This window comes from Delphinapterus leucas, chromosome 20, assembly GCF_059928025.1.
Source record: "Delphinapterus leucas isolate spDelLeu-1000000601 "Yukka" chromosome 20, BTC_Dleu_Yukka2, whole genome shotgun sequence".
In the NCBI taxonomy this organism is placed as follows: Eukaryota; Metazoa; Chordata; class Mammalia; order Artiodactyla; family Monodontidae; genus Delphinapterus; species Delphinapterus leucas.
Window position 1 is genome coordinate 11,667,097 of NC_143148.1, and position 26,002 is coordinate 11,693,098.

The following is a 26,002-nucleotide window of genomic DNA, read 5'->3' on the forward strand; positions in this document are numbered from 1 at the left end:
CTGGGTTATTTTTCTGCTGTGTGACCTCAAGGAAGTCCCTGCCCTCTCTGGGCCTCAGATTGCCCACCCGTCTATGGGAGTGTTTCTTACCCTGTACCTGATGAATAGTTTCTCTGGCCTCCCCAGGAGAGGTCCAGGCTCACGTAACCCTTACCGGACTGGGCTCTGCCCTGGGCATCACAGGCGTTTCTGGCACACATGGCCGCTGCCTTCCGACTGCCTTGCCCCTCAGGTTCAGGCACTCCTCCTCAGCATCGTCTTGTGCAGTGGGCATGTGCACACACTCACACTCAGGTGGACTCTCAGCATCCCGACCACCCAGACACCTGTGCTGGGAGGCAGGCAGGCCCGGGACCAGCCCAGGCCTTCCTCTCACTCCAGTCTCTGGGCTGTGTTAGAAAGGCTGCCTTGAGGGAAGTGGTAGAGCTGCCCAACCAGAAGGGCTAAAATTCAAAAGACTGACAAAAGCAAGTGTTGACGCGGATGTGGAGCAACTGTAACTTTGATACACTGCTGGAATGCAGATGACACAAGAGCTTTGGAAGGGGTGTGGCTATTTCTATTAAAGATACACACTGTCTATCCCCCAATCAGCAATTCCATTCCTAGGCATGTACCCAACAGAGATGCACACATGTGTCATCAGAGGATATTACTAGAATGTGCCTCTTCCTAGAGGCACACAAAGTGTAAACAGCAAATGTCCATCGACAAGAAAATGGATCAACAAATCGTGTAATAGTCACACAGTGGAAAACTCCGCAGCAATGAAAAAGAACAGGCTACTGATACATGGAACACTGTGGATGACTCTCACAGACATGGTGTGGAGGACAGGAAGCCAGACACATGAGACAGCCTGCTGTAAGACTGCATTTCTACGAAGTCCAAGAACTGGTACAACTAAACGATGGTGACAGAAAGCAGTTCAGCAGTTACCTCTGGAGGGGGGCTGACTGGAAAAGGGGCATGAGAGAACTTTATGGCTAGTGGCTACATGGAAGTAATTTTTTAAATCATTGAGCTGTGCCCTTGAGACTTGTGCACGTCACTGTGTGAAAGTTTATCTCAACAAAAAGAGAGAGAAGAGCATAGTGACTTGGAGCTTGGACAGCCTAGGTTCAAATCCCAGATTTGTCACCTCTCAGCTGTGTGACCTTGGGCATGTCACTTTCCCTCTCTGTGCCTTGTGCGGATTGAGCGAGCTAGTACACGTAGAGTGCTTAGGAGAGGACAGCACGGGGTGGGAGTTCAGTGAACCATTAGCATCATCGCCTCCCTGGGTACCTCTCCAATATGAGAGGATCCAGAGTCTGATCCCCTTCCTCTCCCCTGTTCTGATCCCATGATCCCATCTCCTGGCAAATTCAAGGTACTCTCACTGTAACCCTCGTGGGGCTACAACTCCATGATTTGATGACTTTGAGATTCCATGACTCCCAAGCTCATGCCAGGCTAAACTCCTGGGGTTCTGTGAATCACCCAGCCACGGGTGCCAGCACAGGGAACACCGTCCTGCCCACACCCCGGGTCCACAAAGCAAGCAAGACACACACACGCGGCTTCTCTGTCCCCACTGATATATTTGATAATTGTCCAGAACCAGAGACGGCGTCAGCCAGGGGGTGAGGGGGAGTAAAAAAGAGCCCAGGGAGGGGGCTGGGTGGCAGGGATGAGGAGAGGGAGAGGAACAGACACACAAAAGAGAGAGAGGAGAGAGGCAGGGGGAGGGGCGGGGCGGGGCGGGGGCGGGGAGAGAAGCCAGCCAGAGGGGGAAGAGGGGGAGGGAGGCGGGAGATAACTTGAGGGGGCGGGGCCCATGGGAGAGAGGGCCCCTCCCCCCAGAATACAAAATGAGGGGGACCAGAGTGGGCTGTCCTGGGCTTGAGGGGCAGGGTAGAGACGGGTGATGTGGTGGGGTTGAGGTCAGTAGTAGGTTTCCTTCTCCACCCAACCTGGAGAGACAAAGGAGGAAAGAAACAGAGAAGAGAGGGAGACGGGCACGGAGAGAAGCACAAGCAGAGACAGACAGACAGACAGCGGCACAGAAAGAAACCAAAAGGGGCAGAGACACAGGGAAAGACACAGAAAGGAGGAGGCCCAGAGAGCCAGGAAGACAGAAGAGTTGCAAAGAGGGTGGAGAGACGACGCGGGAGGGAGGGGTTGGGGGGAAACAGAGAGTGGGGTTAATATCAGTCACACAGCGCTCTCTCGCCTCCCCTTCCAGCTGCCCCGTCCCGTCCCCCCAGCCTCCCCCCTGTACCCAGTTAGCCCCTCACCCCCGGGGTTCCTGCGCAGTATGAGTTTGCGGATTTCGTCATAGACGAAGATGAGAAAACTGTAGGGGAAGGCACAGAACCACCAGCTGGGCCTGCGGAGACGAAAGAGCAGGAGGGCGTCAGTGTGGGGCGGAGACGGGGCGGGGGGCGGGTCGGACACACACAGGCAGGGTCCCAGAGGACAGGCGGGGCGCACTGGGAAAATGCTCCCCTGGTCCTTCGTGCCCAAGGTGAGGGGTGCCCAGGCCATGGCTGTGGGCTGGGGTCTGCACAGCGCCCCCCTGTGAGGGCGTCCCGCGGGGAAGGCCCCCCGGAGGATCCCGGAGCAGGTGGTACATGGCAGGGGAGGGGGCACTCACTTGAGAGGGTACATGCGAAGGGCCACATCCATGCCGGGGCAGTAGGACAGGAAGGCAGCCAGGGCTGTCTCCTCAAACAACCCGAAGATCAGGATCTTGTTCCTGGAGGCACAGGCAGGGCTGGACCCAGAGAACTCGAGCAGGCACCCCCATCCCACCGAGACAGAGGCTCTGCCAAGGGCAGATGCACAGAGACAGACAGGGAGACACACAGAGATAGAGACCGAAAGAGGCAGAGAGGCACAGACGGGTCCAGGGTGATGGTGACACTGAAGTATAATGACAGAGACAGTGACACACAGGCAGGGGTATGAAAAGATACAGCAGGGAATTCCCTGGCGGTCCAGTGGTTAGGACTCTGCGCTTCCACTGCAGGGTTCCATCTCTGGTGGGGGAACTAAGATCCCACATGCCCTGCGGCCAGAGAAAAAGATAAAGCAGATCTGGAGAGGGACCAGGGACACCCCAGCAGTGTGCACACACACATACGGAGAGAGAGACAGACAGACAGACAGAGAATCCAAGATAGATGTGACCACTGGAGAGAAAATCAAGTCAGAGGCAAAACTGAAACGACAGACCACACGGGGCGGGGCGGGGAGCAAGCCCGGCGCCCGCGGCCCTCACCTCATGCCCTGCTGGAAGACGGAGTTCCTCCTGGTCTTACAGATGATCAGGTCAGCCCACTGCACGACCACTATGCTCACAAAGAAGGCCGTGTGGCACGTGAACTCCACCACTTTCCTCTGCTCGTAGGTCTGCAAGGGCGACGACGCGGGTGCCGGCTGGCGGTCAGTGTGGCCGCAGCCCCAGGCCCCACCCTGGGCCCATGTGCTCCTTGTCTGCGCCCCTGCGTAGGGCCCCAGGGCAAAGCGGGGACCCTGTCCAGATGGGATCCCCTAAGGGGCGTGCCTTCCCTCTGTAGTTCTAGAGCCCCACGGGAAGAGTCAGGAAATGTACAAGGAATTAGAGAGGGTAATGGTGACCTCAGTTGTGGACCAGAGATCCTGGGGGCCTCCCGAGGGGACTCCAGCTGGGCTTTGAAGGCACAGACAGAGATGGGGAATCGGGCAGCAAAGGCGTCTCGCCTGGTGGGGCAGAGAGCATGGCCGGCGGCCAGGACCGCGATGGGCTGGGCCAAGAGCGCCAGGAGGCCCCTTGTGTCCAGCGAGGATGCCGCCCCTGGGGCAGAGGGACCATCATAGGAAGCTGCCCCTGCATGGTTGGGACGGCTCGCCCCAGCCCAGGATGCTGTGGGCAGGGACCCCGCCTGGGAGGTCCCAGGCCATGCTGTGGGACCCAGCCCTACGCACCCACTGCTGCCCGTAACTGTCCTCCAGGTCGTTGACGGTGCGGTCATCCCAGTTCAGCCGGATGCCCACCAGGTTGCCAGGCAAGAAGCCATTTTCTGCCAGGATCACAAAGTAGGAGAAAAAGCCACCAAGAGCCTGGATCATTCCTGAGGGAGGAGAGAAGGGAGATGAGAAGAGGCTCAGGTGGGGCAGGCAGCCAGCCCAGGGCACCTCTGAGGCCCCTTGAGACCCACACTGCGAGGATGGTGAGCTACCCGGTCCTCTTGCCTGACATCATCCGGGGCTGAGCTCCCAGAGGGCCATCTGAGGGTGCCACCTGGTGGTGAGCCCCTGAGATGGGCCCCTTGGAGCAGGAACCTTGGAGACGGGGTTCTCCTGAGGAGAGAACCTGGAGGCTCCCTCCCACCTGCGCCAGGCCACCTGGACATAAGGAAACCCCTGAGGACCCCCTAGGCAGGAATGACCTCCCTAGGCCTCTGACCACCGCCACCAAGCCTCTGCTTCCTGGGACACTCCCAGCAACAGGGCGCTCAGCACCTGTAAGACTGCACACCTCACCTCCAGCAAAGACGGAGAAGGCAGGAGGGCGTGGGGCTCACTCCTGCCCTCAGAGAGCTCACAGGCTGACTGGTCCTTCCCATCATGGTGGCGGGTGGAGCAGGGGAGTGGCCATCCTGGGGCCAGCCCTGATCTGCCATTCGGTATCCCACGTGCTCCCCGGGTGCAGCCCCGGGCCTTTCCTCCACCTGTGCCAGCCCCACCTTGGTGACCACCGCCAGTCTGTAAGTCACTCCTTCCAAACCTCCAGCACCAGGTCCTACTTTTCACTCCACTCATTCGGCACAAGGTTTCTGAGCACCCACGGTGGGCCAGGCACCGGGCACCCAGCCATGAGCGAGGCAGGGCCCGCAGGTCCTCACCGATCTGCCCGTAGGCCATACTGATGAGCCTCTCATTGACCAGCTTGTCAGTGCGCGGGTTCCTGGGCTGTCTCTTCATGATGTCGCTCTCAGCGGCCTCGTACGCCAGCGAGATGGCGGGGACCTGGGCGGGAGGGGCCGGTGAGTCGGGGATCGGGGGGACCCTACCCTCCCGGAGCCTGGGGGTGCCGGGGCCTCACCATGTCAGTGCCCAGGTCAATGCAGAGGATGGTGATGGTGCCCAGAGGCAGTGGGATGTTGGCCATGATGAACAGCAGGAAGGGCGTGATCTCGGGGATGTTGCTGGTCAGGGTGTAGGCGATGGACTTCTTCAGGTTGTCGAAGATCAGGCGGCCTGTTGGCAGGGGCAGGCTCAGACCTCGGCACCCACACCAGGGCACCCTAGTCCCTCTGCCCCTTCCCTGCCCGGTCCATGCATCCTTTCTAATCCATCCCCCCCACCGCCTGCCTTTCCATACAGATGCCCAACCATGTTGCCCCTGTTCAAACATGCTCAAAATACAACCACTTCGGAAGACTGCTTGGTAGTTTCTTTTCTTTTTTTGGCCACGCAGTGTGGCTAGCGGGATCTTAGTTCCCCAACCGGGGATCAAACCAGAGCCCTTGGCAGTGAAAGCATGGAGTCCTAACCACTGGACCACCAAGGAATTCCCAGTAGTTTCTGTTAAAAGTGAAACATCCCTGCCTTATTGACCCAGCAATCCTCACCTTAGGTTTATATGCAAGAGAAATAGAGTGTTTATGTCCACCAAAAAGTAAGTACAAGAATGTTCACCATGGCATTAGTTATAATAGCCCCAAACCAGAACTGACCCGCTGGCCATCAGTAGGTGAGTGGATAAGTAAACTGTGGTCTGTCCATACAAAGGAATACCACCCGGCGAGAAAAAGGAACGAGCTACTGACACCCCCAACTCCATGGATGAATCTCACTGATGTTAATGTTGAGTGAAAAAAAGCCAGACACAGAAGCATTCATATCCCATGATTCCATTTGGAAGAGGCTGGAACCGAATCCACGGGCTGAAAGTCAGGACAGTGGTTGTTTCTGGGAGGGGGGTATAGACCGGAGGGGACCTGACAGAACCCCAACGGGAGGCTGGAAACGTTCTCTATCTTGATGGGGGTCCGGTGGTTGTGTGGGCGCGTGCGTGCGTAAAAAGTCACGGAGCTGCCTGCCTTTGTGTGAAAGCCGTATCCCAATAAAGATTCAATCAGTACGGTGTGTATGAAGTAAAAAGAAACTAAAGATGAACCCAGCCAGCCCCTCCCTCCACCTTCCCCCGTGTGCTGATGAGCAACGAGGTGTGTCATTAAGAAGGCACAGAAGGGCTGCCCTGGTGGCGCAGTGGTTGAGAGTCCGCCTGCCGATGCAGGGGACGCGGGTTCGTGCCCCGGTCCGGGAGGATCCCACGTGCCGCGGAGCGGCTGGGCCCGTGAGCCATGGCCGCTGAGCCTGCGCGTCCGGAGCCCGTGTTCCGCAACGGGAGAGGCCACAACAGTGAGAGGCCCGCGTACCGCGAAAAAAGAAAAACAAAAAAACAAGGCACAGAGGACTTCCCTGGAGGTCCAGCGGTTAAGACTCCACACTTCCACTGCAGGGGGCGCGGGTTCCATCCCTAGTCAGGGAACTCAGATCCCGCAAACTGCGCGGGGTGGCCAAAAAATAAATAGGTAGGACCCCATCTATCCTAGCACCCTGCTGGTTTTCTTCTTAGCACTTGTCACAATATGTAATTATGTTTGTTATGGTACAATTTGTTTGTTAACTTGCAGAAGGCTGTCTCTCCCAGCTCCTTGAGGGCAAGGACCCATGTCTGCTCTGCTCACAGCTGTATCTCCAGCCCCTGGCACCATACACAAGGTAAGGAGCCCAATAAATGTCTGGGCGGCGTGAACGCCTCCGTGAGTGTGTGCTCTGCAGGTGCGTGGAGGATGTCTTGGGGATGAGAAAGGGTTAACCATGTGTCCTCTGGGCCACGGGAGACAAGGGATAAGGGCGTTGAACCTGACACTGTAGGCTCAGCTTTTACTGTCTGAATTCTCTCTTATCAGGAGTTATTTTTTACACTGGGGACATTTCAAGTAGGAGAGAGAGACTGGAAGAAAATGCATGAACAGTGATTATTTCTGGATGGTAAGATTATGGGTGATTCCAATTTGCTTCTTAATGCTTTTCTACATCATCTATAATGATCATGAATTACTCTGATAATTAGAATAAAACGGAATGGGAACAAGCCCCATCTGTGGCCGCATCCAGGCCGGTCAGGAGGTGATGCCCGGCAGCCCCACCTGAGACCTTGAGGCCTTGCCTCTGTCTGCAACTCCCTTCGCTGGCACTTCTCTACGTGAAAATTCCCACATGGCCCTAGAGACTTGGCACAGGCGATCCCTGTCCACTTGGGGAGGCTTCCTTGGCCCCTGACTCCAGGCTGGGTGAGGGGCCTCTTCAGGGCTCCCTCAGGACCCTCTGCTTCCCTGAGGTTGTACTTATGAGTTTTTTTTTTTGTTTTTTTTTTTGTGGCACGTGGGCCTCTCACTGCTGTGGCCTCTCCCGTTGCAGAGCAACAGGCTCCAGACGCGCAGGCTCAGCGGCCATGGCTCACGGGCCCAGCCGCTCCGCGGCATGTGGGATCCTCCGGGACCGGGGCATGAACCTGTGTCCCCTGCATCGGCAGGCGGACTCTCAACCACTGCGCCACCAGGGAAGCCCCTATGAGTATTTTTTTTTAAAGACTTTTTTGACGTGGACCATTTTTAAAGTCCTTATTGAATTTGTTACAATATTGCTTCTGTTTTCTGTTTTGGTTTTTTGGCCCTGAGGCATGTGGGGTCCCAGCCCCCAACCAGGGATCGAACCCGCACCCCCTGCATTGGAAGGCGAAGTCTTAACCACTGGACTGCCAGGGAAATCCCTATGAGTATTGTTTTTTAATGCTTCCGAATGTGCCTTGCCCACCAGACTGGGCCTGTGCTGGGCGACACCAGGACCCAGAGGTGCATTGGCTGAGTCCTGCCCCCAGGGAGCCCCCAACTCCTCAGGGGAAGAAAACCGAAAAGGACAAGCTCAGGCTCTGCCGGGGGCCTGGTGGGATTCTGTGGTCTCCTGCCGTGCATCTGCTGCAGCCCTGGCCTGTTCCCCTCCCCCTTCTCGGGCTTCATGCAGGGACCCCAGTCTCCAGGGCCACCTGGGCCAACTCACTCACCCTCCTCCACACCCGTGACAATGGAGGCAAAGTTGTCATCCAGCAGAATCATGTCTGCTGCCTGTTTGGAGACGTCAGAGCCGGCAATGCCCATGGCCACCCCAATGTCAGCCTTCTTCAGGGCGGGGGAGTCGTTCACGCCGTCCCCAGTCACAGCCACGATGGCTCCCTGGAGGGAGAGAGGGTGAGGATGACGCCCAGAGGCCTGGCCCCAAACCCTCTTCTCATCAAGGACCCCGGAGTCCAGACCCCCGGCCCCCTCCTCCGAGGGACCCCCAACCCGAGCCCACCTGTCTCTGACAGCCCTCCACAATGATAAGCTTCTGCTGGGGGGAAGTGCGGGCGAAGACGATCTCAGTGTGGTTCTGCAGGATCTCGTCGATTTGCTCAGAGGTGAAGTCCTTGAGGTCGGTGCCATGGATCACACAGGCCTTGGCATCCCTGGGAAGAGCAGAGAGTGTTCAGGACATGTGGGGCAGTGACACCTGTTGGACAGACTCACAGACAGGAGAGACAGAGGACCAGGCTCTGATAGAGGGACAAGGGCTCTGGGGGTCAGAGATGAAGGGAAACAGGGGAGGAGGGGGCTGCAGTAGGAAGGATAGAGGGCAGACCTCAGGAAGAACCTTGGGACACTGGACTTAGAGGAACAGAGATATGCAGGCAACTAGGAAATAGAGACAGACGCAGAGAGACATGAGCGTGGGAAAGCTAAGTAAGTCAGAACAGAGATGAGAGACACAGAGAGAGACAAAGACATAAAAGAGAGATGGGAAGAGAGAATGGCAGACAAAGAAATAAGGGGTCTCACAGAATCCTCTCAGATGTGAATTACTAGCAGCCCATTTTAGAGAGGAGGAAACTGAGGCACAGAGAGGCTAAGTGACTTGCCCAAGGTCACACAGCTCATGTGTGGCAAAGCTGGGATGCAAACCTACCCCTTGCTAACCCCATGCAGCTGTAACACCAGGCTGCCCATCCTCACGATGGTAGAGGAACAGGACCCGGATGCTGAGTCGGCAGAGGAGGCCCAGGAGGAGGGGGACCCGCAGTCCCAGAGGGACCTGAGCTGGGCAGGGCGGGGCTCACCGGGGGTTGACCTGGCTGACGGGAATGTTGAGCCGGGCGGCGATGTCCTCCACAGTCTCGTTGCCCTCGGAGATGATGCCCACACCCTTGGCAATGGCCTTTGCCGTGATGGGGTGATCGCCGGTGACCATGATGACCTGCGGGCATCATATGCAAACGGTCCAGCCTCACCGCTGGCCGCTGGGGCCCTGGCCCTGCCTCCCCTGCTGCTCTGGGCCACACCTTGATGCCTGCGCTGCGGCACTTGCCCACCGCGTCAGGGACGGCTGCCCGGGGAGGGTCGATCATGGACATGAGGCCCACGAAGCAGAGGTTGTCGGTGGTGAAGTTCACATCGTCACAGTCGAAGGCAAAGCCCTTAGGGAACTGCTCCTCGGGCAAGTAGTAATGGCAGAAACCTGGTGCAGGGAGAGGGGCACAGGGGCTCCAGCCTCGGTCCCCCCTGCCTCCTGCCCGCAGCTCCCAGTCCCAGCAGTCAGGCTCCCTAGTTGGCCAGACAGTCAGTCAACACCCATTTCTGACAGACGCCTTCCTGTCTCATTCATTCATTCATTCATTCATGGTGCATTCTGGGAGGCCCTATTCTGAGCCAGGCTCCGGGCAGCCTCACATCCCTCCTTACCCTCAAGGGGCCCCCAGAGCTGGCCCAGCCCCTGCCCCAACTTGGCTCCACCCTTGGTGCGCACCAAGCACGCGCTCGCCCAGGCCCCCGAGCTCAAGGTAGGCATTCTGGAAAGCCTCCTTCATCTCCTCGTCCAGCGGCTGCTCCTTGCCCTGCAGCAGGATGGTGGCGCACCGGTCCAGGATGCGTTCAGGGGCGCCCTTCATCACCAGCAGGTACCGGTTGTCATTGGGGTCCTCGGTCTCGTGGATGGAGAGCTGTGGACAGAGCAGAAGGCGGCCGCGCCTGAGCCTCACAGGGAGGGACCCGGAGGCTGCCCTGCACCCAGCTGGGGAAGAGGACCCCCCCTGCCGCCCTGTCCAGAGCCACGGGTACCAGGACAGACCACCGCCAGGCTCCCCCAGAGGGCACTCCCAAATCTCTCTACCCGAGAGATGTTCATCTGTTTCTCAGCCTCTCTCACAGAGACCTCTGCTCATCCCTGCCCGTTTCTGTCTCTCGGTCTTGCAGATATTTCTTCCCCTCTGTGTCTCTCTCACAGAAATCTCAGGGGTCCTTAGGATACGTGCTTCTCTCTCTGGCTTGCCCGACAACCTCTCATCCCGCATCTGACCCATCACCGAATCTGGTCAGCTCACCTCTGAAGTACCCGGATTCTGACCTCTTCTCACCTCCCCTGCCCTCCCATCCAGCCACCACCGTCTCTCATGAAATATCACAGCAGCCTCCACACTGAGTCCCTGTTTCTGCCCTCCCCTCCCCATAATATTTCCTCCCCATGGCAGCCAGAAGGAGCCTTTAAAATATGAGAGTCACGGGACTTCACTGGTGGCCCGGTGGCTAAGACTCCGTGCTCCCAATGCAGGGGGCCTGGGTTCGATCCCTGATCAGGGAACTAGATCCCACATGCTGCAACTAAGAGTTCGCATGCCGCAACTAAAGATCCCTCACGAGGCAACGAAGATCCTGTGTGCCGCAGCTAAGACCCGGCACAGCCAAATAAATAAATATTTTTTTAAAAAATGAGAGTCAGTGAAAAATGGTGCAGCCACTTTGGAAAACAGTCTCTGGCAGTCCCCCGAAAGGTTAAGCAGAGTTACCACATAAGCCAGCAGTTCCCAGATATATACCCAAGAGACATGCAAATGATGTCCACACAAAAACGTGGAGGCGAATGTTCATAGCAGCATCATTCATAGTAGCCAAAGGGTGCAAATAGCCCAAATGTCCATTGACAGATGAATGCATAAACAAAATGTGGTCTATCCATACTGTGAGATATTACTCAGCCATAAAAAAGAATGAAGCACTGACCCGCGCTACAGCATGGAGGAGCCTTGAAAACATTATGCTAAGTGAAAGAAGCCAGACATCAAAAAACACATAGTGTATGATTCTGTTGCTTAGGGCTCGGGGAGACAGGGGGAGGTAGGGGGATAAAGCTGAGGATGTGAGGTTTCTTTTCTTTTTTTTTTTTTTTTTTTGTGAGGTTGCTTTTTGAGGTGATGGAAATGCTCTAAAACTGACTGGGTAGGGACTTCCCTGGTGGTCCAGTGGGTAAGACTCTGAGCTCCCAATGCAGGGGGCCCGGGTTCGATCCCTGGTCAGGAAACTAGATCCCACGTGCATGCCGCATGTGCACGCAGCAACTAAAGATCCCGCATGCCGCAACTAAGACCCGGCGCAGCCAAAATAAATGAATAAGTAAATAAATAATTTTTAAAAACCTGACTAGGCAGATGACAGCACGTATCGGTGAATATACTAAAACTATTGAATTATGCACATTAAGTGGGTGAGCTATGGTGTGTGAACTGTATCTCTCAATAAAGCAGCTTTTAAAAATGTGAGTCAGGTGTCATCTTGCCTCTGCTCGGTGGCTCATGTCCCCCTGAGGGTCACACCCAAGTCATGTCCACAAGGCCCTACGGGACCTGACCCAGCACCCACTGCCCTCCCCTCCCACCACGTTTCCTGGCTCAACGTTCCCTGGCTATTCAGTACATCAACACACTCCTTCGTCAAGACCTTTGCACACGCTGTGCCCGCTGCCCCCAGCCGCCTGCAGGGCTCCCTCGCTCAGCATGGTGACTGGCGGACGTATTCCAAATTTCCTAATGTCTTCATGCCTTTGTCATTGTCTGTCTCCTGGCACTAGAGCATAAGTTCCGTGAGAGGAGGGACTTCACTGCCGTCTGTGTCCGCAGCACCTAACACAAGTGCCTCTGACACGTAGTTGCTGCTCAAAAACCTATTTGTTGAATGGGTGAATGAGATCTCTGGCTGGTTCCCACTCTGCTGCAGGAAAATCTTTCCTCCCCTGCTGCCCACTCCAACAAGAGACATTGCTCTCACTCCCGGGTCTGTGTTCCTCTCCCCACTGGGTGGATACTCTTGGACTTATTTTACAGATGGGGAAACCAAGGCTCTGGGAAAGTTAATAACTTGCCCAAAGCAGGAGGGCAGCGGGGCAGAGCTGACTGCTTTTCGGGCGTCGTAGAGAAAGTGAGATCCAGGCCGACTCTCCCGGAGAGCCTAGGGTACCTGGTATTTGTTGGTGGAGTTGAAGGGGATCTCAGCCACTTTCTTATTACGTTCGCGCATCAGCTTCACGGAGCCGGAGGACAACTCGATGCACTTGAGCAGGGCAGACTCGGAGGCATCCCCGGCCACATCCCTCTGTGGGGAGAGAGGGCTGTCAGAGCAGAGCAGCGCGGGGTGGGCAGGGGCCAAGCTGAGGCGAGCGGGAGGCCAGACCCACCTTGAGCACAGGGATGTTGTCCTGACCCCCCTTGAAGACGGCACGGTTGCAGAGTCCAGCAATGTGAGACAGGGCCACCCAGGTGTGCGAGCTCTTGTCAAATGAAGTCCCTGAAAAAGGTACGAGTCAGGGCTGGGGGGTGTCCGGGAGCCAGGCCCCCTCGGTCTTGCCTGGGCCCCACCCTCACCTGACTGGTCCTCAGTGGTGTCGGCCTCGTGGATCTGGTTGTCGAACCACATGTGGGCGACCGTCATGCGGTTCTGAGTGAGGGTCCCTGTCTTGTCCGAGCAGATGGTGGATGTGGAGCCCAGGGTCTCTACAGCCTCTAGGTTTTTCACAAGGCAGTTCTTCCGAGCCATGCGCTTGGCGGTCAGGGTCAGACACACCTGGAGTGTATGCAAGGGCAGGGGAGTTACAGGTAGAGTCAGGCGGTGCAGTTGGGCCAGCAACACAACTGCCAACAGCCCAACTGCCCAGCCCAGAGAGAATCCTGGGCAAAGAATGGGGTGTCGCCCAGCCACTCCACCCAAGGTATAGATCCACAAAAATGGGCTCAGATGCACCCCAAAGAAATATACTAGAATGTTCATAGCAGCAACATGATAGTCCCAAACTGAAAACAACCCAAATGTCCACAGCAGTAGGGACAAATAAATTGGGGAACAAAAGGTGGGAATACTATACAGCGGTGAAAAAGAACAAGCAACCACTGCCTACAACTGCATGGGTGAAATTCAAAAACACAGTGTTCAGCGAAAAATGAGCCAGAAACAAGAGCTCCTGCTGAACGACTCCACTGATGTGAAGCACAAAAGCTACACTGTTTGAAGCCAGTCTATCCTAGGGGTAACCCTGGGGTTGGAGAGGAGGGGCTGAACAGGTCTTGAGGGGGCTTCTGGGGAACTAGATCTGGGTGCAGCTGACCTGGGGTGTGTTCAGTTGCCTCCAGCCCATCAGGCAGTACCTTCATATGTGCAACTCTTGTTTGTATAGTGGAGGTCAATAAAAGGCCTTTGACTTAGAGTAGCTTTGAATATGCTAATATGGAAAACTTTGCAGGATCTATTAAGTAAAAGCATCAAGGAACAGAATAGTATTCCTAGGATGGTCCCTTCTGTGTACCCTGAAAACATTTACTACACACGTGGCAATATGCCCACCGTTGCCGGGAACAGGGCAGAGAGCCTGCTTCTGGAGGGGGGCTGACGGCTGGGCAGTGGGTCAGGACTGTTATTTTATTTTTTAACTATTTTAATGTATTCTTTAGGCTTTTTACCATGAGGTTGTGCTTCTTAATTTTGTAAGTTAACTTCAAAAATGATAGGGCTGTTAGCCCTTTCTGACTGGCAGTGTTTCTCAAGATTCTTTGTTGGTTTTTTTTTTTTCGGGGGGGTGGCCATGCCTCTCAGCTTGTGGGATCTTAGTTCTCCACCAGGTATTGAACATGGGGGCCCTCAGCAGTGAAAGCGCGGAGTCCTAACCACTGGACCGCCAGGGGATTCCCTGTTGGTTTGTTTTGTCAATGAGGCCCTCTGGGCCCCAGGACCCTCCTCATTCAACATCTGGCAGGCTTGGCCCTTGATGTCCAAGTTGCAATCAAGATTGTTGCCATTGGGCCCCAGCCCCCTCCTCCCTCAGACCCGAGGGTCCGGGCCTTACAGTAACAGTGGCCAGCAGGCCCTCTGGGACATTGGCCACGATGATGCCGATGAGGAAGATGACAGCCTCGAGCCAGGTGTATCCGAGAATGAGGGAGAGGATGAAGAAAGAGACGCCCAGGAAGACAGCCACGCCAGTGATGAGCTGGATAAAGTGCTCGATCTCAATGGCGATGGGCGTCTTGCCCACCTCCAGCCCGGAAGCCAGAGTGGCGATGCGGCCCATGACAGTGCGGTCACCCGTGGCCACCACCACGCCCCGAGCTGTGCCTGTGGGGTCAGAGGGGACTGGGCTGAGATTCAGCGAGCTTCAGAGGGACCCCGCGCCCCTGAGGCACGTCCATCTATCTGGACGAGCCCGGCCCCACCTGGGTGCCTGAACCGCCCCTCCCCGCTGCCTCACCTTCCACACAGTTGGTGGAAAAGAAGGTGATGTTCCGAGTCTCCAAGGGGTTGTCGTGAGTGCAGTCGGGGGAGCGGGTCTGGGGCTCTGATTCACCCGTGAGGGAAGAGTTATCCACCTGGGGACACAGGAGACAGGTGTCAGCCCCGGGCCTGGGGTCAAGGGACATTTGTCCAGAGGAGATTTCAAGATTTTTGTTTGTTCGTTTGTTTTGTTAACGAGGCTGAAGGCTGTGTCCCTGGAAGTCACAGCTAGAAGTCTGGGTGCCTGTGTCTGGGAGGACAGAGGTTGGGCTCTTGAAGCTGGGGAGGGTACATGGCTTCTTGCCAAGGCCTAAGGTACCTGGAGGTCAGAGGTACTGGATCTGAGGGAGGAGGGGGCCTGGACTGCAGGGTCCTGGGGGAGGAGGGGCCGGGGCCCTGGACTCCTGGGTCTGAGGGAGGAGGGGGCTGGGGCCTGGACTCCTGGGTCCTGGGGGAGGAAGGGCTGGGGGCCTGGACTCCTGGGCCACTCCAGGAAGGGCAGAACTGGGCCCCAGGCCCCTGGCCCACCTTGCAGCCGTGGGCTGAGATGATGCGCAGGTCGGCTGGGACTCGGTCTCCGCCCTTGATCTCCACCAGATCCCCGACCACCACCTCCTCAGCATTTACCTGCATCTTCTCACCTTCCCGGATCACCAGGGCTTGCTGGGGGGAGAATGGAGAAGAGTCACCTCCCTGACTCCCTCTACCTGGGGTCACTGGGCATAGCCTTGCCCGCCTGTTCACCTCCATCTGGCCCCTTCCTGGGTACCCCTTACCTGGGGAACCATGTTCTTGAAGGATTCCATGATCTTGGAGCTCTTGGCTTCCTGGTAGTAGGAGAAGCAGCCGGTGATGATGACCACGGCCGCCAGCACGATGCCCAGGTACAGCTGTGGGGAGATGCAGGGTCACAGCCCGCCCTGAAGCAACTCCCCACCACCCCCATCCCGAGGCTTGTGGAACCTGGGAAGAGAGCTTTGAGTCATTGGGGGTCTGTATTTGTATGTCTGACCTCAGGTTGTATCCATTTGAGGGTCTGTGTCTCTGTCTGCCTGTCCACGTTTGAGTCCCTCTTTCTTTCTTTCTTTTTTTTAAATGTTTGTTGTTTACATATTTATTTATCTATCTATTTATTTGTTTATTTATTGGCTGTTCCCCGACCAGGGATCGAACCCAGGCCCTCGGCAGTGAAAGCACGGAGTCCTAACCACTGGACCGCCAGGGAATTCCCCTGAGTCCCTCTTTTTTTTTTTTGCGGTACGCGGGCCTCTCACTGTTGTGGCCTCTCCCATTGCGGAGCACAGGCTCCGGACGCGCAGACTCAGTGGCCATGGCTCACGGGCCCAGCCGCTCCGCGGCATATGGGATCCTCCCAGACCGGGGCACAAACCCGTGTCCCCTGCATCGGCAGGCGGACTCTCAACCACTGCGCCACCAGGGAAGCCCCATGAGTCCCTCTTTCTGAACATAGGTGTGTTTGAGCCTCTGAGTCTGTCCATCTCTCTATTTTGTGGGTTTGTCTGTCTTTCTGCCTGTGTCAGAGAATCTGAGTGTGTGCTATTCTCTGTCCATGTGTCTGTCTGTTAAAGTCAATGTGTCTGTCTGCCTGCCTGCCTGGCTTTAAATGTACGGGACTGTTTGTGTTTGAGTCTCTGTACGTGGATCTCTGTCTCTGTCTCTCTCTGTTGGTCTGCGTAGGTCTGAGACTCTGAGTCTGTCTGTTTGCCTGTTTAGGTTTAATTTCTGAGAATACTCTCTGTACTTGATTCTCACATCTGTCTGCCTGTCACCAGGCTATGCCTGAAACTCTGTGTGTGTTTGATTTCCTATGTCTGTCTATCAGTAAATGTCTGTGTCTGTCTGTGCCTATGTGTCTGAACTAGGTGGCCGTGTTTGAATCTGTGTACAAGTGTGGCTGTCTGCACTGTTGTATATATGTGCGTGTGTGCACGTGTGTGTGGGTGCGAGGATCTCCGTGTGGTCAGAATGTGGGTCTGTGTTTGCGGGCATCGTGTCTGTTGAGGCTGTGTGTGTCCCCTGTGTTGAGAGGATGGGACACATCAGCAGGTACTTGTGCCTGGGTCTCCATGTGGAGCCCACTCACCGTTTGAGCATCTTTCAGGCCATGACCACCTGCTGGTGTCTATCCTCAAGGCCGCTGAGGTCACACAGCTTTGGGATGGACCCCCAACTCACACTTCTTACTGTGTGACCTTGGGCAAGTCACTTGGCCTTTTTTTTGGTGGGGGCGGGGGGGGGGTCAAGCCATGAAGCTTGTGGAATCTTAGTTCCCTGGCCAGGGATCGAACCCGTGCCCACTGCAGTGGAAGCATGGAGTCCTAACCACTGGACCACCAGGGAAGTCCCATACTTCACCTTTCTGAGTCCCAGTTTTCCTCATAGCTCCTCTGGTTCTCTCACTGGGTGATTGTGAGAGTTAGATGAGAAAAAGTTGGAGGCTGGGCTTTGAAAAGTCTAAAGGGAGAAGTGGGGTGTGCATATGTGTCCCTACATGTATGAGCCCTTGGGCACGGCAGGGTGGAGGGCACTCACGTTGTCGCCAGAAGGATCATCCTCGGTGCCTGCCTGGATGCCGTAGGCCAGGAAGCAGAGGATGGCCCCGATCCACAGCAGGATTGAGAAGCCCCCAAATAGCTGGCGGCAGAACTTGACCCACTCTGGGGTGGTGGGCGGCGGCGTGAGCGCGTTAGGCCCATCGCGGGCCAGGATCTCCTGGGCTTTGCTGTGGGTCAGACCCTAGGGGACACAAGACTCACACAGAACCCTCCCGGAGTAACTCTGGCACCCCCAACACTTCCCGAGTGCCCCCAGGCACCCAAGGGTCACGGCTTCCCCTCCCCTCCCCCCTCGGACCCTTCTCCCTCCGGTCCAGCCCCACCTGCACACAGTCGGTGTTGTACTTCCGGCAGACCTCTTCCACTGACATCTTGTGCTCTGTCTGAGGAACAGGAGTTTGGGGGGATCGGGTGAGTGAGGAGGCCGGGCAGGGGCAGGTGGGGCCTGCTCTGGGTGGGTGCAGAGGGTGGGACTTACCATAGCCACCTCCTTTTTGAGGTCATCCAGGTCCCGGCGGTCTTTGGTGCCCTTGCTCTTCTTGGGCGAGCCCTTGTCATCTTTCTTGTCCTGCGAGGTGGCGACACGATAGCTGTCAGAGCCACCAGACTGCGGGCGAGAAGGGGTTACAAGGGGACACCAGCCCTGCGTCTGTGCAGCTGCGTCTCTGGGCAGGGGCTGGCTCTGGGGGCTCAGTCTGTCTCTGCCCTGTGGCTCTGGGTATCTCTCAGAACCCCTGAGTCTCATCTCTTCCTACTGGCCTCTCCGTCTCTGGCTCCATGTATCTCTGGGTCTCTGTCCCTGAGAGTCTCCATCTGGGTCTGTCTGTGCCTCTCTCCCTCTCTCTGTAGGTCTCTCCCCTTCAGTCTCCATGTGTCTTTTTATCTCTCTGTGTCTTTTTCTCCCTCTCCCTGGGCACTTAGTCTGTCTCTTGCTAGGTCTGTCTGTCTCTCGCTACGTCTGTCTCTCTCTCTTGATCTATCTCCCCAGGTCTCTGTTTGTGCCTCTCTGTCTTATTCTGTTTCGTCTCTGTCTCCTTGTACCTCTTTATCTATCCTTCTCTTTGTGTGTGTATCTCTGTCTCTCTGTGGCTGTTTCTCTGATCTCTCTCTCCCTCATCACTTCATATTGTCCGTCTCTCTCTCTCTCTCTCTCTCTCTCTGTCTCTGTCTCTGAGTCTCTGTGTGTGTCTCTCTTTGATTTTGGTCTCTCTCTGATCTCTGGCTCTTTATGTTTTCCATCTCATACAATATCTGTTTCTATCTCTTGAACTCTCTCTCCCTGAGTCTGGCTGAGTCTGCCTCTCTGGGTTCTCTCTGGGTTCCTATCTCTTTCCCAGTTGGTGTGCAGGGATCTCAGACTGTCTCTGAGTGTCCGTGTTTTCTGTCTGTATCTTTCTCCATCCTTATCTCTGCTTCTCTCTGATTTCATCTCTCAAGGTACCTCCTTTTCTGTAATGCTTGGTGTGTCCCTCCGTAACTGTCTCTACTGCTTCAACCATCTTGTCTATCTCTCACGATCTCACTCTGCCATCTTCCTCTATCCCCGCATCTCTCCTCCTCCGAGTCCGTCTCGGCATCTCTGTGCTTCCAGTTGAAGGTCTCCCCATATATCACTCTCCCTGTCTTTTCTGCCTGACTCTTTTTCTGGGCCTCTCTCCCCAACCCCATGGATGTCTCTGTCTCTCAAAGGACCCAGCAAATCTTGGGAGACCCCACAGGCCTGGCAGGAAGGGGGAGGTTAGTCACAGCTGGGACCAACGCCTGGGAGGCAGCCTACTGTGCACAGGGATGGTGGCCTGGCTGGACATGCAGCCAGTCCTGAGGGCCTTGACTGACAAGCTGTGGGCCTAGACTCTTTCCTGGGCGCTGGTGGGAGCCATGGATAGGTTTGGACAAGGGGTTGGCATGGTTAGGCCTCTGGAGGACAGACTAGGAGCTGGCTGGGATTTGGGGTGCAGAACAGCAAGAGGCAAAAGCCCTCGGGCTTGACTTGAACTGGATGTAGCGTGAGGGGGAGTGACTGAAGTTCCAGTTTGGGGACCTGGGCTGATGGGGAAGGAAGTGTCCTTGGAGGCTGGCAGGAGGGGTGGGGTGAGGCCAGGTGCTGGTAGAGGAGCGCTGACAGATCCTAAGGGTCCAGGGCCAAGCTGGGATCCCAGGCTCAGTGCAGCTCAGCGCTAATCCCCTCGTGACCTTGTAGAGAGTTGAGCTGCCTGCTGTCTGCCCCCAGACTGGGAGGCTGAGCCTGGGAGGCTACTGCAGCCTGGAGGCCTGGGAGCCTGGGTTTCAGGGGTGGGAAGGAGGCTTGGCCCTGGGCCAGCCCTGCAGCAGCACTGCGTCTCACATGGAACATGGAGGCTTGGGGGACAGGGAGGACACTCCTCCACCCCCAGCTTCAGGAGGGGTCTCAGACTCCACAGAGGGGTAGACCCAAGGATGGAGAGAGTGGAGATATAAGGTCATGGGCACAAGTTAGAGAAATAAGAGGAAGGCAGGAGAGGAAAGAGATGGAGGTCTGGAAGGCAGGAGAGGAGAAGTTGGGAAGAAAACCAGCTGCCCACCCCTGAAACCTCAGGGAAGGCTGGGGAGCTGATGCTTGGCCCCTATGAGGCCTAGGGGTGGCTTCCTGGACTCCTGGGTCTGAGGGAGGAGGGGCCAGGGGCCTGGATCCTGGGGCTGAGGGGGGAGGGACTGAGATACCCCAGTCCCTGGCAGACAAGCCTTGGCTCCTCCTTGCCCTTGCCATGACCAGACTCCCTTGGGGGCGGGCTTCCATCTGTTAGAGGGGGAGCCGAGGCTTTCCCAGTCAAGGCAGGAGGCCCAGATGGGCGCACTGCAGGGCGGGAGCACCTCTGAGCGTAGGGGACACGCCTGACTCGCTGCAGCCCGCCTCTGCGGCTCCTCGCCATTTTCCATGCTGTCCGCCTCCCCTGACACCTGCCCAGCTCACGCAGCCTCTGCCCCTCAGCCTGCCTCTCCCTCCCCCTTTCAAGGTGTCTGAGGCCTCATCTCAGCGTCTCTCCCTCGACCTCCCCTTTTGCCCTCTGTCCCCTCTTCCCATCATTCAGGCTGCCTCTGGTTGTCTCTGGATAGGAAATGTCTGTCCTTGGGTCTCCTCATCTCAGCCTCAGTTTCTCTCTTTGTCTCTCCTTGTCTATGTCCCACACATGTCTCCCTTCATCTTTCCATGTCTCTCTGCCTGTGTCTGTCTCTTTGTCGCTATGTCTCTTTTTCTCTGTCTCTTTCAGAGCATCTCTCTCAGTCTCTGCCCATTTCTCTCTGCTTTCCATGTCTCTGCCTCCCATGTCTAAAGAGCCTCACTTCTCCTCCTGTTCTCACGTCTTTTCCTAAGACCCTCCCGCTCCTTTTTTCTCTAAGGCACTTAGCCCCAGTCCTCTCCTCCAATCTGCCCTCGGCTTCCCCTCCATTTCCACTTACCTGGAAGCCATCACTGACTCCCACCTCTCCCTTCTCTCTCCCAGTCTCCTCCCCACCCAGTTCTTCTCTCCTTCTCCCCTCGCCCACCCCAAGCCACAGATCTGCAGCCCCATTCCCCAGCTCCATCCCTGGGCCCATCAGCCTTCATCCGCCATCTTTCTCTTCATCCTTCATACTCCCTCTCCATTAGCCTCTCCCATCCCGACCCTCTCTCTCTCTCTCCATCCCATCCATCCCAGCCCACCCGCCTCCTAGCCCCCCATGGCCCCGCCCGACACGCAGGGAGAAGTCCAGGGCTGCAGCGGGGGTCAGGTGGTCAGCCAGGGGAGGAGGCAGCATCTGCTGGAGAGACTCACAGACAGACAAGGACACACGGACACGGAGGAAAGGGCATAGCCAGGCATGCACAACCCCTCCCCCCATACACACACGTACGCATTTGCATACATACAGCCTCAGCCAGGCTCTCAGTCTCCCCGCCATGACTCTCCTGCTCCCCCCAGCCCCTGTGTCTGCTCCCCCAGATTAGGAGCTAGACACACACTGCAGCCCCAGGCCACTCCGCATTGCGGAGCACCCCCATCCAGGCCTGGAAGGAGAAAGAGAGGTCATCTGGTGTTCATCCCACAGTCTGGACCTGTCCCCGCCTGGCCAGGGAAGCAGACGGGCTTCAACGCCCCCAGACACAAACACCAGCTTTCAGACACACCCAGACACGGTTACAGACATTCAGACACAAACCCGGGCCACACAATCGCAGGCGGACGGTGCTGCAGGGCCTGACAGAGCCAGGAGCACACACACGCACACATGCACACGCACACATACGGTTGAGCAGGCAACCGCACCAGGTCAGGCAGAGGTGCTGAGGGCGGGTCCGTGCCCCGCGGGCCCCGCACACAAAGGACACACCAACATGCGCCACAGACCCCAGCCAAGCCAGGCGGCCCCGCGCACACACTCAACCGGAGACACAACCACACGGACGGGCTGGGTCAGCCGGCTCACAGGTTCCTGAACCCGGGTCCCGGAGAGCAGGGGTCCCAGAGTCCCCGGCCCCCGCAGACACCCAATCTCACAGGACCCACAATGTCACACACACACACGTATCGCCCGGCCGGCCCGAGCACCTACCCCCATCTTGGCGGCTCCGGGGGACAGGGGCAGGCGGGCGGGGCAGGGGCCGGGGCAGCGGCCTCAGGGTGGGCTCAGGCGCGGGCTCGCGCTGGGGGCCTCTGCAGCGCCCGCGCCTCGGTCCGCGCGTCCGACCGGCGGTCAGCCCCACTGCACACAGTCTGCGGCGGTCGCCGCCTCCGCCTCCTCATATGCCCGCGCCCGCCGGGGGGCCGGCGCTGGCCAATCAGGGGCGCCGCCGTTCTGATGGACGGCCCGCGGCCCCGCCCCCGGTACTGCAGCTGTCCTCCCCGCCCCCCACCCTCCGCAAAGCGGCGGCGAGGCGGCGAAGGGGGAGCGCTGCGGGAGGCGGAGACCCCCGAAATGAGGGACCTGGAAACCCCCGCAGTGTGGGGTGTCGGCTCCGAGGAAGGGGCGCCGAGGGTAGGAGAGCCCCAGAATCCCCCTCATTGTGTGCCACCAGAGGGAGGAGTGCGCTGTGGAAGGTGGACACCCACCACCGGGTGGGGGGAAAGCCCCGTAAACCACCGCAATAAGGCAGGAGGGCCAGAGCACCTTCTTCTGCAGTGAGGCAGGGGGGAACCCTGGGGACTGTGGGGTGCTGTTCAGGAGGGGGAGATGGAGGGGGCACAAGGGGCAAGGAAGACCCCACAGTGAGCGGGGAAGCTGCAGAGGGGGTAGGAGCCCTGAGGTTCCCCTCACTGTGTGACCTCCCCCCAACACACACACTATGGTATGGCAGTTATCCAACGAGACACAGCTGCACAGGTACACAAGAGACACATCACAGCCAGAGGATTCCACCAAGCATCATACTCACACATGACCATCACCCAGACAGCACAGATGCCGTGGACACACACGGACACCACCCCACCACTCACCACCAGTTTCACAACCACATTCCATCACACACCAGCTAATACCCTCCCACACACCCTACACTACCCCATCAAACAACCCCAGGGACTCACAAACATGTAGAAATGAAACACACATAGCACACACACCTTGCACACCCCATCACACCATAGAATCAGAGTCATAAAATGCCATGTAGATTAACACACACCCTCAAAACACAACCTCACAGATATGCACATCACGCACTCCATCAGAGCTGGCCTTAAACCACCTCACATAGAGAGCCATAACCATAAAATCCATGGACCCACAAACCAGTACACTCAGCACCATAGCACAGGCCTCACACTGCCCCAGACACCACTTGAGGCTTTGTGAACACTGTTTCACGCAACATCACGCAACATCACACACACTCCTCCCCAATATATCCGGGCATAAGCAAAGGCCCACAGTGCAAAATTGCCAAAGTGTTGCTAATTGTGAATGACAGACAAAAGGTGCACACAGACTCACACACACACAATAATTCACCGACACAGATCACACAACACCATCCCACACACCTCACACACTACACACATCAGGTATTGCAGTGCTATCTCATACAGCTCTGTTGTAGCTCCAAACACACCCCCAATGCCCACACCCACACACCATGCACATCCCATCTTGGTATGTATATACACACACAGATGCACAGCCAGCACCCACACCCCAGGCCTGTCACATACACACAACACCCCGTCAGCCACCCACTGGAGCCTGAGGAGTTACAGCCTCCTACCCCCACCTCTCTGCTCTATGAGGAACACTCCCAGACTCTCCCTGAGAATGGCAGAAGGGGCAGAGAGCAGGCAAGAGCCTGTCTCTGTAGCTTCCTCAGAATGTGGGTATCCTCCCCACCTATGGGAGTGGGGATGTGGGGGACAGGCAAGGGGCACAGAGTAAGCCTGATGTATAGCAGGTGAGAGGGGAAGGTTAAGGACCTGGTCACCGAAATGTGTGAAAGGGTGAAGGCCAGAGTGAGACACACAAACTGAGAAAGACAAGAGTCAGAGATTCAAAGCCACAGAAAGATGGGCATGGACAGGGAAACTGGGCCAGAGAGTAAAAGGGGGCAGGGAGGTGGGTTCCTTGGCTTCCCCCAGCACCCAGAGCCTCAGCCCAATCCTGTACTCTGACCCATCCCCATCCCTCCCCGCTGTCCCTTGTTGCCATGGTAATAGGGAGGCCGCATTTGCAGCAAAGGAGGCTGGGCTTGCAGACCTGGCCTGTCTCCATGGAGACTGGGGAAGGGGGGAAGCCACATCTTCTAGCCCTGGTAGTTGCCCCCCTACAACTCTGCCCCCTTCCAGAGGGAGCGAGGGAAGGAGGGAGAACCTGTCAACATATTATCTTTTCCCCCTCCACCTTGTCCTACAGGGATGGGCTTGGACCATGGGAGGGAGATTGGGGTGACAGAGAAGCCTGGGGATGTCAGGATCCCAGGAGATTCTCGGCTTTCTCTCCTCCTGCTTTCCAGCTGGACTGGGGGAGACCCCCGTCCCCCACACCACATCCCAGACACAGGCTCATGTCCCCCCCTCATGCACTCCTCAGCCTGGTGAGACTGATGACTGTGCACCGTGTTCCCAGTGCGAGGCTTTGCGGAAGTTGGGTGAGGGGAGGAGGGAAGATTTACGAAGGTCACAGGGATGGATGGGGACAAGAAAACTCGGCAAGAGAGATGGAGGGAGAGACTAAGAGAAGAAATGGATGCACAGAGTTCAGAACCAGAGAGAGGCAAATAGGAACAATAAAACAAAAACACCAACAAAGACAGAGAGATGGGCAAAGACAGAAATGAGAAAACAGGCGTAAGAGGCAGATAAACAGAATTACTTAGTGAAGATGACAGAGAGACGCAGGGACATAGAAAGCCAGGCAGACACGTTTGGCACACTGGGGAGACTTAGAGATAAAGACTGGGGAGACAGAGCAGAAATGGGGGTGGGGGAGACTCAGAAATGGGGAAAGACCCCAGAGGAGATCTGCTTGGTACTGGAACAGAGAGGGAGACAGACCAGAAATGTCTGCAATCATATTCTAGTCACCTTGACAGAGTGACAGTCCCGCCCAAGGGCAGAGACATTGATTAGTCTGTGAGAGATGTGGAAACGAGAGACCTTGAGACACAAGCTCATCCCCACACCTGTCTGGGCACACACACGGCAAGGGTCTGAGACACAGAAGAGGCCAGATGGAGACTGGGGACGCTGTGTGCCAGGCGGGGTCCCCCGAAGTGTGGCTTGCCCAAACACTGAGAAGGCAGGCAGGTTCTGCAAGGGAGACAGGGCAATGCTTCGCTCCAGGACCGCTAAGCCCAGCAGGCCGGTGCTGAACGGACAGCTCCCGAGCTCTGGCCCCTGCCCGAGGGGCGGGGCCCAGCCTCGCTCCTTTCCCTCGCTTGCTCCCTCTCTCTGTCTAGCGTTCCTCACTGCTCGGGCCCCCTACCGTCCTCATCTAGTTTTCTACAGCTTCTTGTCTCACCTATCTCTGTTCCACCTCAGTCTCTGCTTCTCTCAGCCCCAACTCCCCGGGTCTCTTATTAATTTCCCTGTTTTCTCTGTCTCCACCTCGTCCCCTTCTCCATTCTGTCTCACCCTTCTCCCACCTCATCATGGTATGTCTCCCTGTGACTCCCCATTTGCCCTATTTCTCCATCTCTCTCTGAGCCCCCCCCCACAGTTTCTCCCCATGTCTACCCCATCTCTGTCTCTTCCCTTTCTGTCTCTCCGCCATCCTCTCCCCATCTCTTTCTTTCTCTCCACCTCTCCGTCTCTCCCCCTTCCACTTGGCCTCGTTTTGGTTCTGGCTGTGTGACCTTCACTTGTCCTTTCTCAGCTGCAGTTTCCACAGAAACCTCCAGCGGGGCGGGGGAGGGCGTGGACAGAAAGCAGACCCACCCTTCTCCCCGCTCAACGAGCCGTCAGCCTACCCCGCCCCACCTCCTCCCTCCCCCCGACTGGGATTTCTCACTTCCTCTCTTGGGGGCTGGGGAGGTACGTTCTCAGCAGAAACACAGGGTCACAGTCACACAGCTGAAGGTGGGTTCACGGATGTACACACATACACACATGCACATGACTACAAAGTCATGACAAATTACCCTGGCCCAGGCACACACTTGCCACCATACGGGCCACCCCAGGCACCACCACACTGAACTGTTCACTCACCCTCCCCTCCCCCAGCCCCATCTGGTTTCTGTCTTTCTCTGTCTCCTTTTCCTGGTGTCTCCGCCTCTCCAGATCCCTGTATCTCTCTCCATCTGTCTCAGGGTCTCTGTCG

The 26,002-nt window shown here is 56.8% G+C and overlaps 1 protein-coding gene across 1 annotated transcript; it reads right to left on the reverse strand.

Moving 5' to 3' along the window:
• Window positions 1–1,765: 1,765 nt before the first annotated feature.
• Window positions 1,766–17,699, reverse strand: ATP1A3 (ATPase Na+/K+ transporting subunit alpha 3). Its single transcript, XM_022585535.3, has 21 exons — window positions 17,557–17,699; window positions 17,211–17,414; window positions 15,434–15,547; window positions 15,186–15,320; window positions 14,635–14,752; window positions 14,233–14,501; window positions 12,761–12,959; window positions 12,574–12,683; window positions 12,357–12,491; window positions 9,877–10,069; window positions 9,413–9,588; window positions 9,191–9,327; window positions 8,392–8,542; window positions 8,102–8,270; window positions 5,072–5,226; window positions 4,872–4,995; window positions 3,952–4,097; window positions 3,266–3,396; window positions 2,639–2,740; window positions 2,280–2,371; window positions 1,766–1,955 (listed from the first exon to the last, which is right to left on the reverse strand). The coding sequence occupies exons 1-21, from the start codon at window positions 17,602–17,604 to the stop codon at window positions 1,927–1,929; spliced, it is 2,937 nt and encodes a 978-aa protein (XP_022441243.2). The 5' UTR covers window positions 17,605–17,699; the 3' UTR covers window positions 1,766–1,926.
• Window positions 17,700–26,002: the final 8,303 nt, after the last annotated feature.

Coding starts and splice junctions, on each gene's coding strand:
- ATP1A3 (XM_022585535.3), bottom strand. CDS start 17,604: ATGTCAGTGGAAGAGGTCTGCCGGAAGTACAACACCGACTGTGTGCAG. Junction 12,684..12,760: donor CACCACTGAGGACCAGTCAG/GTGAGGGTGGGG, acceptor TACCTTTTTCAG/GGACTTCATTTGACAAGAGC. Junction 9,589..9,876: donor CCTGGGCGAGCGCGTGCTTG/GTGCGCACCAAG, acceptor TCCCTGCACCAG/GTTTCTGCCATTACTACTTG.